Raw genomic sequence first — 21,428 nt, 5'->3', positions numbered from 1 at the left:
AGTTTTGCTCAGATTATTTTTGGGTAGCCCAGAACTTTTGTTTCAAGTTGTGCCCAGAATTTTCCCTCAAAAAAAAAAGGTTTTGCTCAGATTATTTTTGGGTAGCCCAGAACTTTTATTAGGACTGCGATATGACACATGGGCTAATCTGGGCTATCTTGGGCTCTCACTACAAATTGGGCCGACACAGCCCATTCCACTCCACTGGACCACGAGTCCACGACACGGCGGCGGAATCGTCGTTCGGTAACTCGCCGTTAACGCCGTCGTCCCCTTTCACTTGGAGTACACTTGACGCTTCAGCCACCTCTCTTTACTCCACCGTCCCCACGGCGTACACCGTCACAGCTCACGAACACTACGAGTTGGTGCATCTCCTCTCCCCTCTCCTGCACCAACTCCACAACCCTCTCGCCCACCACCACCTCGCTCCCACACGCCCCACTCCGAGGCGTCCCCTTCCTCCTCGCCGGCGGCGCGGCGGAATGGCCATCCCCGTCGAGGAGGCCATCGCCGCCCTCTCCACCTTCTCCCTCGAGGTAAAGCCCCGCTCCGCTCCCTCCCGCTCCCCTGTTCCCGGTTCACCCGCGCCCGATCTGCTCGGGCCCCGACTCGGAGAAGCGCTACGCCGGAATGCGGTGCCCGCGCGCGCCTCCTCCGGTCCGCGGAGGCGCGGATGCTTCTCCCCTTCCCTCGCTGCTCGAGTGGCGCTGCGAATTGGGCGCCGGTAGCTCCAGAGTTCGTTCGTACGTCTGCACGTGTTCAACGCCCGTGGAGAAATGCTGATGTAGGGTAGGGTTTTCGGTGCTTGCATCGCCTCCGCGCTTGTCCGAATTGAGTTTCAGCGATATACATTGCGATGCTTTCGTAAATCCAACTCTGTCTACCGTCGGTTTGCTGAAGAGGGCCCGTTAATTTTGGCCAGATGTGGGTCGAGTCCCTAGTTGAAAGTGGGGAACGCTTCCGGTTCAGTTGGTGGTGTTGGTTTTGGTTTCTGGAGCTTGTACAAGTTCTAAACACTTCGAGTGGAGGTTTTGATTTGGGGGTATTCCGGTTCCAGCAGGGGTGTTGGTCGAGTTGGTTCTAGTCTTACTATCGAAAACTGCTACTCCCAGTGGTCTGTAAAACCCTGTTGTGCTTTCTATGTTGAGCTGCTTTACATAGGTCTGAGTGCGTGACCTTGTCGTCAGGCTAGTACAAGTTCAGTTTCATGGTTATCGGGAGCTGATGAGTATAACCATGTTCAATTAGGTTAGGCAGTCTGCTGTATGTGGCTATTCACGTCTAATATGTACCAGTGTTGTTGTGTTGAGGGGTGTGAACTCCAGAGCCTTGCACTATTACGATTGCCATATGTTAGCTTCTATTAATTAGTTACCTTCAAAAATTTCAGGATGAGCAGCCAGATGTGCAGGGATTAGCTGTGCTCCTGTCAAGTGAAAGATATGCAACTAATAGTCCTATTGGTATGTGAACGTCATAATGTTTTTCATCCTGCTTATGCTTTGTTGGGCTGATTCCTAATGGGCAGATGGCTCCCACAATCACAAGCGCATAGCATGAATATACTCATCCGATTGCAAGACCTGTTATTTGTTTTCCTTGTTTTGCTGCAAACAAAAGAATTGCTCAGTTGCCCAAGAAAAAACTTCATTCAATTAATCTTGGGTTGCCTATTGTAATCCAAAACTTGCACTCTTATGTTCAGAGTACAGTGATGTTGCTGCTTATCGTCTGTCATTAGGAGAAGATACAAAAGCAATCAACCAGCTGGTATGTAATTGCTATTTTCTTTGTTCTTGCATTGTTCATGATTTTTTATCTTTTTATCCAAGATATTTGGTCCATTTTGGTTACATTTATTCAATGTTCAAGATATCGTTTATCATTTACTGCTCGGTTGGCCTCAGATTAGAGATTAACCGCTTATCGGCCGATTAATCGATTTATCGGCCATCTATTTATCTGCCAGTTTTTTTGTGTGTAAAATTTCAGGGTCTAGCAAAATCTTTCGTCTTCGTTCTCAGCTCCGCTCGCTCGAGAATTACGACAATAGGACGTTTCACTTTCTTTCGCAATATTTCTGATCATGACTCAACCACTAGCAAAGGGGATTGCTTACTCACGATAAATCGGCTGATATTTTGAACATTGCATTTGTTTCTTTGTCTCCATGTGACATACTGACATCCTTGTCAATAATTAATACTACGCCTCCTTTTGATCCATATGCATTTAGTCCCACTCTTTTGGGGGCAATTCTCGTACTAAAGTGATGTGCATGGGAGTAACTATGTCTGTGCCACTGCTGATCTATTTGAAGTATAAACTGTTGATTAAAGAAGAACCTCAGTCATTGAAGTCTGTACTCTTGCTGCATACCTAATACATCACGTTTCCCTTCTAAAGCCAATAAGCCATAACACAGATGCATACATGAACATGCACCCAAACATGTGCATACATACCTCTTTCTGTGATACCATCATCCCACTTAATTCATCGTAATGGTATATTCTAGTGACCATCCACCCTTATCTTACCACAAGTGTTCACAATTTTCTGTCTGCTTTCTTTTCCCCCATCACTATACTGATGAACTATATCACCACAAGTCCTCAACTTATCTGATGGCACTACTATGAACAATATCTGCACTTTATTTTGTTCTGATTTATGATGGAAGAAATAATAATCAAGTAGTAAAGGTTGCTGAGTTTATATGGGTCTCAGCTCTCTTCTTAATTCTAGCAACTGTACTGTAGCAATAGTTTAGTAGAAAGCGCCCTTGATGTAACTCACAAGAAGAGTTTTGGTTTCAAGGAGCAAAATGAATCTGGAAAGGAGCAATAGTTTAGTGGAAAGTGCTCAATTTGTTATGACCCCCATTTTCCCCTTTTGATCCTTTGTTCTGTCCATTTATTAATGTAACTGCATTTCTTCATGTTGCTTTAAATGGAAAATGCTTACCTTCTTTCTTGCATCGCCCTGTGGATGAAAATGAACTGCAGAATAGTCTGATTCAAGAGGGAAAAGAAATGGCTTCTTTGCTATATACATATCGGAGCTGTGTTAAAGCACTACCTCAGGTTAACTTCTGCTTACTCTGTCCATTCACTTATCTCCATTTAAATAATTGCCACATTATGCCATTATGCTGTTGATATCTGTAAAAAAGTTTCCCACTACTTTGTTCACTTCCAATTCAACGTCATATGACAACAGTAACTCACTGGTAATTCTTCCGATAAAAAGTAACTAATCTCCTATTTTGAATCCTTGCTGTGGTTCTATGTCCCAGTACCATCATACAAGTCTTCTGTAGTTCTTGTTAATTTGTAACGTAACCTACTAGCCCACAGCTACTCTCTTCTTTCACTTCATGATGGTCAATCAAGATATGTGCAAACTCCTATTAGTTTTGTTGATTGAATCACATCCTCTTTGAGCTCGCTCTGATTCGGGCTGATTAGTTTAATTAATTTTATCTGGTAGATTCTGAAATAAAATATTCTCCTTTTTTTTTGAAGTTCACTCCGGAGTATCTGTTGTGTGTTGAGTTTCTTTTCTGTAATGTTGATACCATATGGTTCATAGACTTCCCCTAGTGTTGTATAAATTCATTATCATTAAGCATATAATTCCGTACTACAGTCTTGACTGGGTATCATAGACTCTTGAACGTTGATTGCAGCTGCCAGATTCAATGAAGCATAGCCAAGCAGATTTGTACCTGGAAACCTATCAAGTTCTTGACTTGGAAATGAGCCGTTTACGCGAAATTCAGAGATGGCAAGCATCTGCTGCTTCAAAGGTAGGACATCCATTGTGTTTAGTTCCTTTGTCATACTTGTCTCTTTTAGATACTTGCTTCCAGAAGGCATTTCGATTTCTTGATGGTTACTTGTGTGTGTCCATTGTGTTCAGTTTCTTTGTCATACTTGTCTCTTTTAGAAACTTGCTTCCAGAAGGCATTTCGATTTCTTGATTGCTACTTTTGTGTGTGTGTGTGTGTGTGTGTATAGGGGGCGGGTGGATGTAAATGAGGTTACTTAACATCGCAAACATTTTCATTATACTGAGACTAATGGGAAGCGAGTAAACCTGCCTGACGATCCATAAAACTTGAAATCCAAGTAAATAATCCCCCATTGACTGTGCAGTTATAATGTGTTCATATGCCGATTTAGATTAAGCTATTGTCCTGTTATCTTCATTGTGTTTGGGCGTATGTCATCCTCACCATCTTCCTTGTGGCACAGTACTACAGTGTATCTTATTAGCATTTGTCAGCAGTTCAACCTTCAGAAATATTTCAGCATCTATTTCAGATTTTAACAGCATTTTGTCATCTGTTGCAGCTGGCAGCTGATATGCAAAGGTTCTCTAGGCCCGAGAGACTGGTCAATGGACCCACAGTAACTCACTTTTGGTTTGTTTTTTTACCCTGGCACTGTTGTTTAGCTTTCTTTTCGTTGAGAAATATAATATGATGTCTATGGATTAATATTAATTGGGTACTTGTTTACTCTATATAGTTGTAATAATAAAGTATTAAATGAAGTGAATCACGATGAGATTGAAATTACAAAACTAGCTGATTCCTATTGCGTATCAATGAACCAATACATCTAAACCAAGGAGAAATGTTCTGGTAACAGTTTCGAGAACTCTGTCTCTGGAATACCCACTTACAGGTCTAGCAGTCATGGACATAGATATTTCTATGATACAATTGCGCACTGCTGCTATAAATAGGATCCATTATACATCATTCTGGCTTTCCAGAAGCATTTGGCACATATTTTGATTTTTCTTGAACTTCCTCAACCTTTAGAGAGAAAATAGAACTTCCAAGCTTAAACTATTTTCATTAATCTATTTTTAGAGCAGCATTGTTAAGGCCATGGCTTTTATATTCTAATTCAGTATATGAGTTGTATTTATTGTTTCATTGAGAATCAGATTTATAATTTTATCTTGATGCTGCTCTTTTGGTTTCAATGCAGGTCTATGCTAAAATTGCTTGATGTCCTTCTACAGCTTGATCATCTTAAAAATGCAAAAGCAAGTATACCTAATGATTTTTCATGGTACAAAAGGTACATGATCATGGTTTGACTTTTAATTCCCAGACCACGTACCACAACCACTAATGAAATTGTGTTTATGCAGTAAAATTGGTTGATTGCGAATTGATTTTCTCATTATTCAACAGGTGTGAACAAAATTGGTTTCAAATGCTGATGCATTAAGAACAAACCTCTCTAGGGTAGTTGACCGTAAATAATTAAGGATAGCTGGAGTCCACATTCACCTTCAGTTTAGTTACCATGTTTTTGCATGTATAATGTATGGTGAGGTATTTATTCGCTAGTTCAGAGATCAAATAGTCACTCGAAATTGAAGGAAGTTTCAGAATACACGAATGGCCTGGACTGCTTGGGCATTGCTTTAAGTGGCAACTGTAACTGAGTAACTGTTGCACTTTCCAACAGGCTGTAGTTACTGTACCCATTAGCATATCACAAAAGTTATGACTTCACTCCAACATAGTTCGGTGAATGCTGTAGTTGGTACTTGGTAGTAAAAAAACATTTATCAGTACCTCCTTTAGTTACTTAGAACCAGTCTAGCACAGCCACTTTGAAGATTAAGCTACTTTGCTACCTACATAAACATGAATCAATATTTTCACGAATTGATTTTTTGGCAAATGTTTATGTTATTTTCTTATGATTTCTGGTTTGGAAGGTTCATCCATGTTTGTGTTTTAGTCTCGTTCCACATAGATGCTCCAATATTTTATTACTGCTTACACTTTGATGCAGAACATTTACTCAAGTAAGCACCCAGTGGCAGGACACTGACACTATGAGAGAGGAGCTTGATGATCTTCAGGTTGTTGATTTGTGATATCATTGAAATTTTAAGTCACCATGACCATGTTTTTTTAGGGAAATCGCGAGCTTTATTAGTTCAAAACTACATTGTTACAATCAGTCGTAAGACTGTTCACTAAGAACGCAGGTGGCTCAGCATCCCATAAAAACGGCTCCTCCTGTAATAATGCAAACTTTGCGCAAGAGTGGGCCGCCTAGTTAGCTTCGTGACATGCACAAACAATACTAAAAGAAGTAAAAGAACGACCTAGCTCTCTAATCTCATCTAATATGGGCTTGATCACAGAGCGCGATCAACCAGACGATTATGCCAGTGTCTCACCAGCTCAGAACAATCCACTTCACAAATCACTTTGTTGAAACTCCGCTCCACTGCAAAAACTGCCGCATCACGAAGAGCTAAAGCTTCTGCAACTAGAGGATTAGAGAATAGAGATCCCTGTGTACACCCTACACAAGGCACCACGGAAAGACCGGTCATCCCTAGCAACCACTACTGACAATGCCATGCAATATTCCACCTGAGGAGCGGCATCTGAATTTAGTTTCACTGTACCATCAGGTGGTTTACTCCATTTACATGCTCGTCGAGGAGGTTTTGGAATCCCCTTATCCTTGGGCAACTCCAGCATCTGTGATGTCTCTTGGATCACCTCCATTGACTTGGCTGGATTAAAACCAGCTTCGCCATGTTTCAGATTGTTCCTTGATGTCCATATTGAATACATCACAGTAATAATTATCTCCCTCTCCTTTTGAGTGAACAACAAGTCACAAAGTATGTCCGCCACCCACGTCACAGGATGAAGCCTTGCTAACTTAACTAGCAAAATATCCTTTGCCGCTGACCAAAACAGTTTTGCATGGTTGCACACTTGCACTCATGCATCAATGTTTCAGAATCTGTTTTGCAAATTCCACAGGTGGTATTAACCATGACTTGGCTGTTCTGCATGTATTTTAAGTATTTTCAAGAATGGACACTCTTCCACTTTATTTAAAGGAATGGACTCTAAGGCCAATACCCCCCGTTGAGTTTTTTTTTGAGAAAGCACAAAGAAATCTTTGAGTTTCATTTCACTGAAAAGATAGTCTGTTATGCTCCTCCTAAGAGGCTAGGTTGAGTTGTTTGACATAAAATTTATAAAAGCATATATGCATTTTAACTTGATATCTTGCTTCCATTTGCAGATTTTTCTGAGCACCAGATGGGCCATCTTGTTAAATTTGCATGCTGAGATGTTCCGGACAAATACGTATCCTGTTATCATCTTTTTTCCTTTTGTAGACATTACTATGCATGCTCTTTTTGCGAAAGTAGGAAAATAATGCATGTCCGGAATATGTATAACTTTGATATATCTACCAGACCACTCAAGGATCTTTGCTGCCCATATTATGAACGTTTTCCAGCTGGAGGGAAAAGTATAAGCTACTTTACAGAATCTGACTGAGGGAAAACATGCCAGCTTTGTTAGGAGCATTGTAGAGACGCAGTTCCACATTTGACATTGTTGTTTATAATTCATGTACGTGAAATTCTCTTTGATATCTGTCTCTTAATGAACAGTTGCAATAAATCTTCATGGTCATAGCTGCTGAAAACCTGTTTTTCTTAGAATGATTTTTATTATTACATACTCCTACCTACTAGAACTACTTTTTTTGCATGTGGCTGTTATTTCCCATGTCCATGTCAGTTATGTTTCCTTTGACTTGACGAATAGCGTTGAGGACATTCTGCAGGTCCTTATAGTATTCTGCGTGGAGTCAGTGGAATTAGACTTTGCTCTTCTTTTCCCTGAGCGGCATACCCTACTTCGTGTTCTCCCAGTTTTGGTTGTTCTAGCAACCTCATCAGAGAAAGAGAGCGAGGCTCTCTATAAGAGAGTGAAGATAAACCGTCTTCTCAGTATTTTTAAGGTTTGATTATCACCTTTTAGCTGTTCCGTTAACCTAATTATTGTTTTCTACGCAAAGTTTTATCTACCAGTTTGTTCTTTTATGCTATATTTACCATTTACTTACTATTACTCTTACGTATTTTTTGCAGAATGATCCAGTTATTCCAGCCTTTCCCGATCTGCATCTTTCTCCTGCCGCAATTTTGAAGGAATTGTCATCATATTTTCAAAATTTCTCCAGTCAAACTCGTCTTCTTACTCTTCCAGCTCCCCATGAAATTCCTCCTCGTGAGCTACAAGAATATCCTTTCAGCAGATTCTTCTATGTTTTTGTTAACTGGCTGGATTGAAGATTTGTGTCGTCGTGGTGGAACGGCAGATGCCATAGGTCTGAGACGATGATGACTTCGATCCAAAGTCCCAAACAGACGTGGCTGTTGTCTAAGAAAACATTTATTCTAATAAAGAAGTCGATAAAATAGAACTAAATATTCTTGGCGATTTAAACATTATGGCACTAATGAACTGTATTCACATATGTCAAGTTGTAACATGCTTTATACTCCTTAACTAAACTACCTATCAGAGGCATTACTTGATTCTGAACCACATGGGAACTATCAGAGCTGAGCACGATGACTTTTCCATACGTTTCTCCTCTGCAATGAACCAGGTACATTATTGTCATTTCGAGTTACCAGTGAAGTACTCATTGCAGTACTGAAATTAACATCTCATGAACTGGTGTTACTTTACCACTCTCCTCGATGAAAATAGTGATCACTGCCGCAAACATTGTATAAACATTTCTGTCAGTTGTACACAATACCTCAAACTGATGCAGCTGATGTATTTATACATGGAGACTTAAAATAGTACTTTTTGGAAAAGAAAATTTGTTTCTCAGCTAATGATGCTTATTTTCTTTGGTGGGCTGTGAGCTGCATTGACATTGACCTGTACTTTCAGATGATAATATTGAAGTCATCAGATGGAGCAGATAATGACTGGTCTAGAGATATTAAGGGGAACATGTATGATACTGTTGTTGAGGGCTTCCAGCTTCTTAGCCGATGGACTGGCAGGATTTGGGAACAGTGTGCTTGGAAATTTTCACGTCCTTGCAAAGAACCACCTGTTTCAGATTCTCAACAAGACTCAACGACGTTTTTTGACTATGAAAAGGTCTTCTTTTTTTCTTCACAATAAGTATTTGCAGCACCCATTGCGTCTTTGCCTTTATCTTTCACTTTAAAGCTTGAATGACTGCAACACTGGTTTCTTACATTAACAATCATTTAAGTAGGGGAGAAAGTGAACAAGTTGGAAAAAAGTAACAAACAAAATTTTATACCACAGCCATTCCCTCACCGGATAGCTGCTTGAGGTCTTAACCAGTTAATGCAACTTGTGACCGAGTGCTTTTATTTTGCGTCACTAATGTGTTTCACCCTTGTAACATCCTAATGGTTTTTAAACAAAACGACTTATCTTTTTTATCATTCCTTTCTTAATTTCATTCAATTTTAGCTTCGTAATTTGAAGAGGCATGTTCTTATTTTTGAACTGAAAGAGGCATGTTGTAGTTCAGATACAGTTTTCATCTATTTTGTAAACCGTTTTCATTGTTGGTGCAACTATTTGCATGATTCTCTATCCCTCATCCCTTGATTGCCCTGTGTATGTTAATTGAGCTTGAGACATGTGGGTACAAAGATGTCCCACTCCCACTTTGTCATTTGGACACTAGCTGATCAATTGTTTCTGAGCATGTGCTACATTTCTTTCTCCCATCCTTGAGTAGCATGCTTACTCATAGAATGTGTAAGCCTAGTCGTGGAGATACAAAGAAGTAGCTTTCCTCCTTGCTGGTATGCAAAGAGGGTGGCTACTAACTGCTGCGGTCCCTTTCAAACAGATAATATGTGCATAACTTTTATGTTATCTGTGTTTGTAAATTTGTCTTTGTATTCATAAGCCTTAAGAATGATTTAAAGTTTTTGTGATCATAACTAATTTTACGTACTATTTACAACTCACATGCAGGTAGTACGCTGGAACTATACAGCAGAAGAACGAAGGGCTCTACTTGAATTAATTGGTTACATAAAGAGTATTGGATTGATGATGCAACATTGTGACACGTTAGTGTCTGAAGCTTTGTGGGAAACAATACATATGGAGGTCCAAGATTTTGTACAGGATAAACTAGACACAATGCTTCGTACAACATTTCGGAAGAAGAAGGACCTTTCTCGGTAACATTTTCTGTCTCAATCCATCCTTGTGTTTGCTTTACATTGAGATTTACCATCAACAGCTCCAGTAGTCTCAGATAGGTATTGAAGTTTATTTAGTTTGGGATTGACATAGTCTGACGTCCATATTTATTTTTGTGGTGAATCGTTCTTTCTAAATCGTGACAACCGTACTAAGGGACCTTTATAATGTTTTGTTCATTTTTCTTCACTATTCTTTCAGGATTCTCTCTGATATGCGAACCCTCTCCGCAGATTGGATGGCCAACACTAGTAAGGCAGATCCTGAGCAGCGCTCGTTACACCAAGAAACTGCGGAAATGAGACAAAGCACATTTTATCCAAGACCAGTGGCACCAACAGCTGCACAGGTTAGACCCTGCGCCTACTTGTTTACAGTAACAAAGGCTAAATGGTTAACACCACATTCAACAGGCTAATGGCCTAGCACCCAACCTGCAGTATCATGTATATCAGCATATTTTGAGCATCGACATTTCTACCATATCTTACACAATTTGAGGACATGAAGAAATACAGCCTATGCAAAGTGGCATTGATTGATTTTATCGAACAACATGCTCTATTGGTTTTCAATAGTATAAAGTGTAATGATGTAAATTCACTAAATCCACTGACTGAGCCACCAGAGTACAATTTTTTTCTAACCAGCTCACCGGAACGTTTATTATTCTGGTTATCACCCTTATTTTTATTTAACTTTTTGCTACTTCAGTGTACTATTGTCATGAGGAGATAAATGGATCAGAATGATAGTTGAAATGTATAGTCATGCATCACTTATCATCACCTGAGAAATCTCAAATAATTTGTAGCTAACCTTTAGAGTTGAGCTAACGCTGTGTTCTAGCCTTCTGGGTCTGCTCAAAAGGTGATTTTGATTCTGTTAACTCTCTTCACTGTAAAACTATGTATGTCCTATTTGTACTAACATTAGATAAAACTTATAGAGTAATAGTTGGTTATACTTATTCTTATACTTTTGTTTGTGAATGTTAATGGTTTTTAGAATATCTCTCCCTTCTATTCTTGGTGAAAAGTTTGTGCAAATTTCCCAAGAATATGGAGTGAGAATTGACTAGAATCCCATTACAAATTACAAAATGTTATATTTAGTTTTTAAATTTTCCAGTTCTACATCTAGCTGTAATTGTTGTTTAGTTAAGAATATTTTGTTTACTCTGCTAATGATTTCTAACTTTTTCTGTTGTCAAACGTCTTACAGATTCATTGTCTGCAATTTCTCATATGTGAACTTGTATCGGGTGGTAATCTGAGAAAACCTGGAGGGCTATTTGGGAATAGTGGTTCTGGAATACCGGTGGAAGATCTTAAACAGCTAGAGACGTTTTTCTACAAGCTCAGTTTTTTCTTGCATATTTTGGATTATACAGGTACTCTGCTGTCTCAGAGGCAGGAATAGGAATCCTCATATTGCATGCAGTTGCTGTTATACATTTGGTGCATTTCTTACGTTGGATACCTCAGTGATAATCAACTTCTAATCTTCTATATCGTACTCATTGCCTCATTGGGAAATGCATTCAGTTTACTCTAATTCACTGTATTTATTCTAAAATACCAATCTAAATTCGGAAAGTTCATATTTACTAGATTTGTCGATTTTTTTTCCTTTGGATGATGTAGTTAACTAACTTTTGTGGACACATGCAGCAACAATTGGTACACTTACGGATCTTGGATTTCTTTGGTTCAGAGAGTTTTACCTGGAATCTTCCCGTGTTATCCAGGTGCAGCATTTTCGCATTGCTTAGTGAAGTATAACGAAATTCAAGATGGTAGCAACTATTAATGAGAATTGAGATATAGCATTGAAGTTGAGTTATGAAGTGATATCGAATCTTGCCGAGTGTCAAGTTTACCAGTTATCTTTGCTTTTCTTTCATTTTTTATGCCCAACTTAGTTCTGCAAGTCATGTTTGCTTCGTGATCAGAATTCTGCCTTAATTGGGATTAGGGCAAAGGAATGATTGCACTGAGAAACTTGGAGAAGCATGGTGACTACTCAAACAAATATCAATAGTCAAGGGCTCTTAATTTAGGTTATCATGTGGTACTTTTGTAGTTATCTGTACATCAGATCGCACAAATAAGACACTGAATTACAAATGAGATAACAATGCAGTGATTTTACAACAGGCATCAAGCTATTCACTTCAAAAATATCGAACACCTTTTCAAGTTCTTAATTCTTACTACCATTTCACAAAAGGTGCCTGAAAATGTGTGACAGTATAGAATTTGGTACTAGCAACTTAGTTTTACAATTTTACTTGATAAGTTGTGTTCAAAAGGTTCTCATAAGTTCTGCCAATTAATGAGTATGAATAGTATTATACATATATATCTCTGATGGTGATTTACCACTTCTAGTAGAGCCTTTATTTTGACTGGTGTGTTTTTCATTATCCAGTTTGCCTTTCGAGAATAGTACTAGCCATTGCCCTACATGTCGCGAAATACTATGAAATACATCTGGTTAGCAAACAGTGTTGGCCAATTTTTAGCTCAACATGCTGAATCATGTTTATCTAGTCTTTGCAATTAGCGAAGGTTTGTCGCTCCATTTTTTCCGTTTATACAGCTTATGGTTGTGCACTGTTCATACTAATTTATGTCCTTTTTTTACGAAAATAGTACTGATTCATGTCTTGATGGCAGTTTCCAATCGAATGTTCCCTCCCCTGGATGTTGGTGGACAATGTTATTGAATCTCAAGATGCTGGTCTTCTTGAAAGTATTTTGATACCACTTGACCTTTACAATGACTCTGCTCAACATGCACTAACTTATCTCAAACAAAGATTTCTCTATGATGAAATTGAAGCTGAGGTAACCAATTACGATTTTCAAATTTGCCCTTTTCTAGTCTGTATGATGAAATTGAGGCTGAGGTAACCAATTGCGATTTTCACATTTACCACTTGACCTTTACAGTGTCAGTTGTGTCACGATGTCACCCCTTAACGGGTACTTGTTAGATTACTGCTGAGCACATACGTACAATAGATTTAGTAACATTTGCTCATTTGTGCGGAAAGTACTTGGTGTAGGATCTCAAAGTATGTGTCACTATGTGGAATGTAGTGCAAGGAAAGGAAAATTATGTTAGTTAGAAACTCACGATTATGCTTCCAAGGAAGGGGGTTCAGCCTTCTTCAACTCCTGTCACCGCATTTATGCTTTTCCCTGGAAGTAAAGGAGCTGAGGAATCTGTACATTTTTTCGCCCATTTTTTATAAACATCTAAAGACAGTTCTAAATTTCATAGAAAAATTGCTACCTGTTCCTTCTCATTACTCTCTTCCTTTTTTTTAAACTAAACTATCATCCTTCCCTTTTCACAACCTCTATACATAAAGAAATCTATTAAGGCTAACTCATGATTCTGATATGATACTGTTGTCATTTGTACTAAATGTTGTGCTAATATGTTGTATGGTGTTATGGACATGTTTCAATAAATTGCTATAATCACTGAGATATTTTCATTTACCACGAGAATTTTTTGTGTCTTATTAGTTTATTCTCAAGTACATTGACATTCTTACAATAAAGTTTGTGTCACTGTTAAATGGCTATATAATGTTAAATGTTCTCATTATCACTTGCTGGTGTAATTATGCGGACACACCTCCTGTAATTATGTCATGGTCCCATTTCTCAGAGACAACCATACCGTTTCTAGAACATTCCACTTGTCAGTAATTTTACCACCTGTAACTAAGAATTAAATGTATGCACGATTGTATGTTCACCATTAGTGTAATACCAGAACACCATTTTTGTTCACGTTCGAGCTGCTTGCATATAAAATTATACTCCCTCCTTCTCTTAGCTTAGGGCGTATAAATTTTTTCATTTTTTGATCACAGCTTAAGGCGCGCATGGAGTAGAAACAATAACTTGTCAAATTTACCCCTCACTAGGCCTGGAAACAAGGAATCAATGATTGGGTGCGCATGGCTGTAATTACCGTTGGTTGGTTGTGCATGGCTGGCCTTGAATTTAGGAGGTGCATGCAAGGAATCAGTGAGAGGGATATCAACCGTGCTAGCTATTTAACAGGGGCAGGACCGGCCAAAAACTAACTTGCATGCCTCTCCTTAATAACTGTGCTGGAATATTTACGCCCTAAGCTAAGAGAAGGAGGGAGTATACTTTGTGGGATCAGCATGGTTAGGTGTAGAAACCTAGTGGTTCCTATGGGCTGGAAGTACCCAAAACGTTATAATTACTCTTTCTGTTTTACATATGTAAACATCTTACCAGTGTTTCATGTGTACTGATTTATAGGTCGATCTTTCCTTTGACCTTCTGGTTCAGAAGCTTAATGAGATCATCTTTACATATTATAAGAGTTGTGCCGCAAGGTATACCTTTTCTTTTCAGTTTACCTGTATTTCGTACTCTGAGTTCCCTTTTTGTTTTGTTCTGATCTATCTCCTCCCTCATACGCAGTACTCTTCTTGATAGTTCATTTACCTATGCATGTGATGATGGTGAGAAGTACTCCGTCAAACCCTTGAGATTTGATGCAATTTTCAAGCTAAGAAGAGTCATGGTAAGTGTTTATTTGGTATTGTTTATGTTAAGGCCTTTTAGGATCTATTGATCAAGGGTAGTCATTCATGCAATCATGAGCATGTAAGTATCATATACCTTGTTTTCTTATGCTAAGGATCTATCAAACCTAGTTGATTAAGTACAATCAGTTTTCAATACCCCCCCAGACAAATCTAGTGTCTACATACATCCCACTTTAGACAAATCTAAGACATCCTTTTATGGACAGAGGTAGTAATAGATTGTGTAGAATTATATTTTTCCTACATATTGAATCACAGCTATATCTTTGTTTCCAAATTTGTTGTTTACATTGGTAGTAATGCCCACCCATGAGAGAAATTGACATACTATAAGGGTACTCAGGATGGGAACGGGTTGACCCGGACCTGGCCATGGGTTGACCCATTTGAAAAAACATTATGGTCTTGCTGGCCCATTAGGTATCTGGGGCAGACTCATTTTCACGTAGAATACCACTTCATTAGCTATTTTCACACGGAAAACATCACTTGAATTGTTCAAGCATTATGCGCGTGGGTCTGTGTAGTGCTGGAGGCTAGTCAGAGCACTAATCCAAGAGAAAAATGGGCACGATCTAATCTGCAGGCTGCAGCTAGCATGTAACCAACAAGTCAATAAATAGAGCATGTGTTCACGTGTAGGGCTGGAGGCTAGTTGGAGTTGTGCTCAGCAGCAGCACTATCGGACTAGCGGAACTCGACTTGAGCGGTTGAGCTGCACTGGAATGCAGACATAGCACCGCTGTTGCAGCAGAGATGGGTCGGCCGCCTACCCATTGGGTCACTCAGGGCCGGCTCCACCGACCCAAATTTCGATCAAGGCCAACCCACGTGCCCTCTAGTTTTTGGGCCAGGTCAATAACCCAGCGGGTCGAGCCGGTCCATTCCCATCCCAGAAAGGGTCCTCGTACAAAGGGACCTTTTGTTGGATGTCATATGGAGCTATATTTTGTTATCATATTTACTTCTGCTTCACTATCTATGCCGTCGTTTCTTGAGTTTGCATGCACAATCAAGATTTGGCGGGTTTATGCTTCAGTTACTTTTCACAGCTTTGCTTTTAGCCTCTGAATTAGTATTGAACATTTGATCTTTGGTCTGCCCTTTGACTTTGAGTCAAGGACGCAAAATCGTCTGATTTCATGCTCAATTTATCAGCCTAGATTTTATGTTTACATTTCAGGCTACGTATTTTCTGATTTTGTCTCTAGGGTGTGCACTGTGACTGAATCAGTTCATTTCACATCTCAGATCTTAGGGAGGACAATTGACCTAAGAAGCCTAATTACTCAGAGAATGAACAAACTGTTCCGAGAAAATATTGATTTCCTACTGGGGCGCTTCGAAAATGGAGATCTATGTGGTGTTGTAGTAAGATTCTCTTTTATCTTTATACTACCTCTCAATCTCATGTGTTCAAATTGAGTTATTATACCTTTTTAAGCAATTTACTTGTTTATTGTGGTCAATGACCTTGTGGAACTTTGCCTCCCTTTTCAAATTAGGAACTGCAAAAACTATTGGATATTTTGGAGCTTACACATCAGTCAATATCAAGATATCTTGAATTGGATTCTTACTCTCTTATGCTCAGTGAGATGCAAGAGAACCTTTCACTGGTTTCATATTCGAGTCGCATCTCTTCTCAGGTTTTTGGGCCTTTACCATGTCACTTCAGTGTGTAATTTAAACAAATAATGTTATATTGACATGCCTATGATCTATAATTTCTTTTTCGTATTAACTTGTTCTTCCTTTGGCTGGATAATTTACTTGGCTGCACAACTAGTTAATGATGTATTATTGGTTGTAATTACATATGAAAGGCAGAACCTTAATCTTTTTGCTGTGAGGTCACAGTATCAGTAGTGGCGTTGCAATATGATATGCATCTTTGTGCCTATTCCTGCAAAAACTGCTGATTAATCCAGTTGAACTTTAATCCTGATTTGATTAAAAAAATTATCAACCCAGATATGGAATGAGATGCAAATGGATTTCTTGCCCAATTTTATCCTCTGCAATACCACACAACGGTTTGTTAGATCGTTAAAAGGAGCTAATCATTCCTCTCGGAGATCAAATGCTTCTACTGGGAAGCCTTACTTCTACTGCGGATCACATGTAAGCACCTTTTATTAAATCTATCGCTTGCTATTTCCAGAACCTGTTACAGAATATGCCCCTTGCCATTTCCAGTATTTGTTTTTACACTTGAAGATGCAAGTGTTATATATAGTTGAATCTCAGAGTTATATAACATGAGCCTTGGTTGAAAAATGATAGCATCAACAGCTGCAACACACTACCCACCAGAGATCTTAATCTTTTCTACTGCATGCTCTCGTTGTCTTTGTAGGATTTGACCATGGCATACCAGGGTCTTGCTGGTCTGTACCGTGACTTCTTTGGGATCCCTCACATGTTTGCAGTTGTTAAACTTCTCGGTTCCAGATCATTACCTGGTATTATCCGTGCTTTACTGGATCATATATCAAGTAAGGTGAGTGGTATAACTTTGAACTGTATAAGGTATCATGCACCTGAAGGCACACTATCCTAATAAGCCAAAGTAATTTAGTGGATGAAAATACATTTGAGTGCTGTCAGGACAGCTGCATCTCTGATAACCAAGATACTAGGAAGGCTGGTCTAGAAGAGACATGAAGTTTACTAAGTAACTACACCCTCTGTTCCTAAATATAAGACATTTTGAGAGCTCAATTTGAACCCCCAAAATATTTTATATTTAGGAACATAGGTTGTATTTTTTTTATACTTATTAATACTGAGTAACTGTTATTTGCTCTTCCTGTTCAGATAACAGCTATGGTGCCAAAAATAACTGCATTGCAAGAAGCACTGCCAAAATCTATTGGACTTCTTTCATTTGATGGTGGTATAGCAGGTAATATGTTAGCTGGTGGCAATCGAGTTCTGAATCCCAGTGGTAATGGGCTCCCGTGCTGGCTTTCTGCAATACCGGCCTGCAACATAACATAGTGCATAATGTTTGAAAGGACTAAATCCAATGCAAATATGAAATAGCCTTGCACCATTGGTGATAACACTACATAACAATTTATTATCACCATCTTATTGCTACTTTCGGGTGATAATCATTTATTGCATCTCATTTATGTACAGTTGCCCACTCCATTCTACTTGAGTTTATCTTACAAGGGAAACTAAGTTTCTGCAGAAGTTTCATTTTAGATGATGTACTAGTATGGTACTCCAACAGAGGGCTACATAAGGAGCATAGTTTTTCTTTCTGCTAATTTGGCATATTGTTAGTGTGGTTCTGAAGTGGTAGAATTTAATTTAAAGTTGGTGATGTAAGTTCATATTGTTTTCTTGGCATAGGATGGTTCTGAACCTTATAGTTTTTTGGCAGGTTACTTCGTTATTCAAAGTCTTCTTATTTTCGTTCTAAGAATAATGAACTGTATGGTGCATCTATTGTAGGCTGCCAGAAGATAATTCATGAAATATTGACATGGGAGGCGAAATCAGATGTGAAAATTGAAGTTCTTCATGATCTTAAGGAAATTGGAAGTGCTTTGTATTGGATGAGCCTTATGGACATTGTTTTGGTGAGCATATTTCCGTAGGCAAATTTATTAGTTTATTAGATTGTCAAATTTGAAGGTCTGTTAACCTTATGCTAGGGCATTCATTCTCTACCCTGTCAGGTAGGCTTGTTTTTAGCATTGATAATTAATAATGCAGTTGAATGGTAGCTTTAGTAGAGAACTAGCACTTTGCAATACACCTTTTGAGAGGAGATCATTCAGTGAACGTCCTTTGATGTCTGCACCTGACAATATTAAGTGGAGAAGTCATATTATTTACTCCCTCCGATTCATATTACTTGACACTAATATAGATCTAGACACATCTTAATTGTAGATACATCCATTTTAGTGGCAAGTAATATGGATCGGAGCGAGTACTTAATCATTTGTATTTTACCAATGGCACAGGGATTTCCCCTAAAAACTTGTCTCCTCATGCCAATTGTGCTGCTGGAGCTGTCACACTACTTACATGTGTTAATGTTCTTTGTCCATTCCACTGTCTGTAAAGTTGTTTGGTGCATAAACACATTATTGGTCTTGATTTTTTTTTTTTTGATAATGGAAGCTTTTATTACCTCCAGCCTATGCAGCATTCTTATGTAAAGCAAATGTCACCAGTTGTGTTTTGTTTTTCTGGTCTGTCACTTTTTCTTCCTCTCCTGTTTTTTACTATTCTAAATATTATATTTATCTTACTGGTCCATGATTTGTTTCTCCAATAGAGACAAATCGACACTACACAGTTCATGCAGTCAGCTCCATGGCTGGGATTGGTTCCAGGAAATGATGGGCAAGTGAAGCAGGCCAATTCTGATAATACTCCGTTTACCACATTGCTAAGTTCTGCCACCAATGCTGTTGCATCAAGTCCAGCATGTTCAAATCCATCGTCATTTCTTGTCATGTCCAAGCAGGCTGAAGCTGCCAGTAAGTCCATATTTATATCATCTTAAATGATAATTTTTTCTTTCCATCTTCCCCCCTAAAAACGAAGGTTTGTGGACACTTACCCTCCAGATTAGGCATCTCAATTTGAATAATGCTAGTTAGCCCTTGCTCCCGTCCCATCCAAGTGGAGCCATAGAACATGAAAATTCATATCTACTTTTTTACCATGTTATGAACTTGCACTGAAACATTTTTTCCCCACAGGCCTACTGTACAAGTCAAATCTAAACTCAGGGAGTGTGCTGGAGTATGCTCTTGCTTTCACAAGTGCTGCCCTGGATAGACATTACAGCAAATGGAGTGCAACTCCAAAGACAGGTTTTATTGACATAACCACATCGAAGGACTTCTATCGTGTTTTTAGCGGTCTTCAGTATGTAAGTAAACTATAAGACACTGTTCTGTGATATCCGTATCATCCTCATCATCTACAGGCTTTTTCAGATGTAGCTGCTTATGTTTACTCCACCTGTTTACAAGATAATGTTTAGACGACAAAATCATATCTTGTTTCTCTGTAGCCTCCACCCTATTCCCACGTTGCTCTACTTTTGGTTTAGCAGTGCTATCTCCTCTGGCATGACATGGAACTTAAGAGCTATTGACGATTTCCTTTTTTCTTTTATGATTCCAGCATAGTTTTGGTGCTTCATCTTTTTTGCTTTGACTTTCGTATCTCATCTTATCCAGAGCTACTTGGAAGATAGCATTACCAATCCTTCAAAGAAACAAGAAATGCTGGGCGACTCTGTAGCATGGGCTGGCTGTACAATTATGTACTTACTGGGGCAGCAGCTACATTTCGAGCTTTTTGATTTCTCCTACCAATTTCTCAATGTGGCAGAAATAGAAAACACAACAGTTTCACTTTACCAGTCAGCGGATAGGAGCAAAAGCCCGAATATCTTCCAGGTGAGACCATTTGGTCTGAAGTTATAAGATTGTGTTAGTATTTTATTTGTCCTTGATTTTGGAAGTTCACATTGTTTTTGCATATGATGTGTGTGAGAAGGGCTACGAGGGCATCCTTGAAGCGATGAGGAAGGCCAGGAGGCTGAACAACCACGTGTTCTCCATGTTAAGAGCGCGCTGCCCCCTCGAGGACAAGATTGCATGTGCTATCAAGCCAAGCGGGGCACCTCTCCACCGTATGAAGTTTAGCAACACAGTTTCTGCATTCGAGACATTGCCACAGAGAGCAAATTCGTAGACTAGATGGATGCTTCTTTTCCTGGTCCTATCCCACATGTATGTGAGCTCATATGTTTGTCGTTATGGCCCTAATCACCTAATGTATATATCCTGTATGTAAAATATCTTATATCCAAATAATAGGTGCTGACATGGATTGTGTATCCTGTATGTGACCAATTTGCTGTTACTGGTATGCACTTGGCATCTAAAGTAGTACGGAGTATGTGCATAGATGTATCTACATACTATGACTGGCACCTTCTTGTAGCTATAACCGCAGTGCCCCATTGACCTATATTTGCCAATGGAACTGAAAAATGAAAGCTACCAGCTAAAGGAGCTTATCATAATTCACTGGGACGAGTGGGATAATAGTACTGTTTCAGAATTTTGTGGGCTTTCTGGGATCCAATTATTCGAAGGCGTGCCAAGCTATTATACTGGTTCGGGAAAAGCAATTTCAGTTCCTCGTGACTATGCTTCACTCGCTCTAAACGTTTTTGATATGGAAGCAACTGTTTCACTCGCTCATTTGTGCTTTGGAACTCTGCCACCAAAGCACCTGGTGTAATTTCTGCTCGTGTGATCACTGGGAAATAAGTACTGTAATCAAATTCGTGTGAAATACATGTCGCTTAATTCATCTTTACTATCGGCAAGTTCAAGGGCACCTAAAGGTTCACCTAGCTAGCTGAGCCTCGCTGATCGCCTTCAGACAGCACGCCACTTATGCTTGTCCTGTGTAATTGGAACCTCGTACTCCATCCCTCTGTAATCACATCTGGTGCAAATTATCATCGGGATCATCGCTGCTTGTCTCGTCCAATTCAGTAGATAGATTTTAATACAAAGCTGTACACTGCTGTGGTAATTCCTTGAAAAAATACCTCTCAAAGTCAGTCCTGTACAATTGCTTACGACAGAAATAGCCATCTCCAAGTCTTACTCATACCTTCAACTCGTTAGCATCTAAAGATATAAATACTCCCTCCGGCTCAAAAAAAAGCTG

General features: G+C 39.2%; 1 protein-coding gene across 1 annotated transcript; it reads left to right on the top strand.

The window, feature by feature from the left end:
• The first annotated feature begins 337 nt into the window (after window positions 1-337).
• LOC127296670 (protein PIR) lies at window positions 338-20,580 on the top strand. Its single transcript, XM_051326851.1, has 30 exons — window positions 338-539; window positions 1,394-1,466; window positions 1,709-1,773; window positions 3,012-3,089; window positions 3,695-3,814; window positions 4,362-4,432; window positions 5,010-5,102; window positions 5,832-5,901; window positions 7,095-7,159; window positions 7,631-7,826; window positions 7,957-8,108; window positions 8,387-8,480; window positions 8,777-8,992; window positions 9,854-10,065; window positions 10,289-10,436; window positions 11,312-11,480; window positions 11,761-11,837; window positions 12,769-12,939; window positions 14,404-14,480; window positions 14,569-14,671; window positions 15,948-16,067; window positions 16,202-16,345; window positions 16,671-16,820; window positions 17,056-17,199; window positions 17,517-17,604; window positions 18,165-18,292; window positions 19,000-19,204; window positions 19,430-19,602; window positions 19,916-20,137; window positions 20,238-20,580. Exons 1-30 carry the CDS (start codon window positions 486-488, stop codon window positions 20,433-20,435), a joined length of 3,876 nt encoding a protein of 1,291 aa, XP_051182811.1. The 5' UTR covers window positions 338-485; the 3' UTR covers window positions 20,436-20,580.
• Window positions 20,581-21,428: the final 848 nt, after the last annotated feature.

Source organism: Lolium perenne, chromosome 4 (assembly GCF_019359855.2).
Source record: "Lolium perenne isolate Kyuss_39 chromosome 4, Kyuss_2.0, whole genome shotgun sequence".
In the NCBI taxonomy this organism is placed as follows: domain Eukaryota; kingdom Viridiplantae; phylum Streptophyta; class Magnoliopsida; order Poales; family Poaceae; genus Lolium; species Lolium perenne.
The sequence above is the reverse complement of the archived record's forward strand: the minus strand, read 5'-3'. Positions and strand labels throughout refer to the sequence as shown.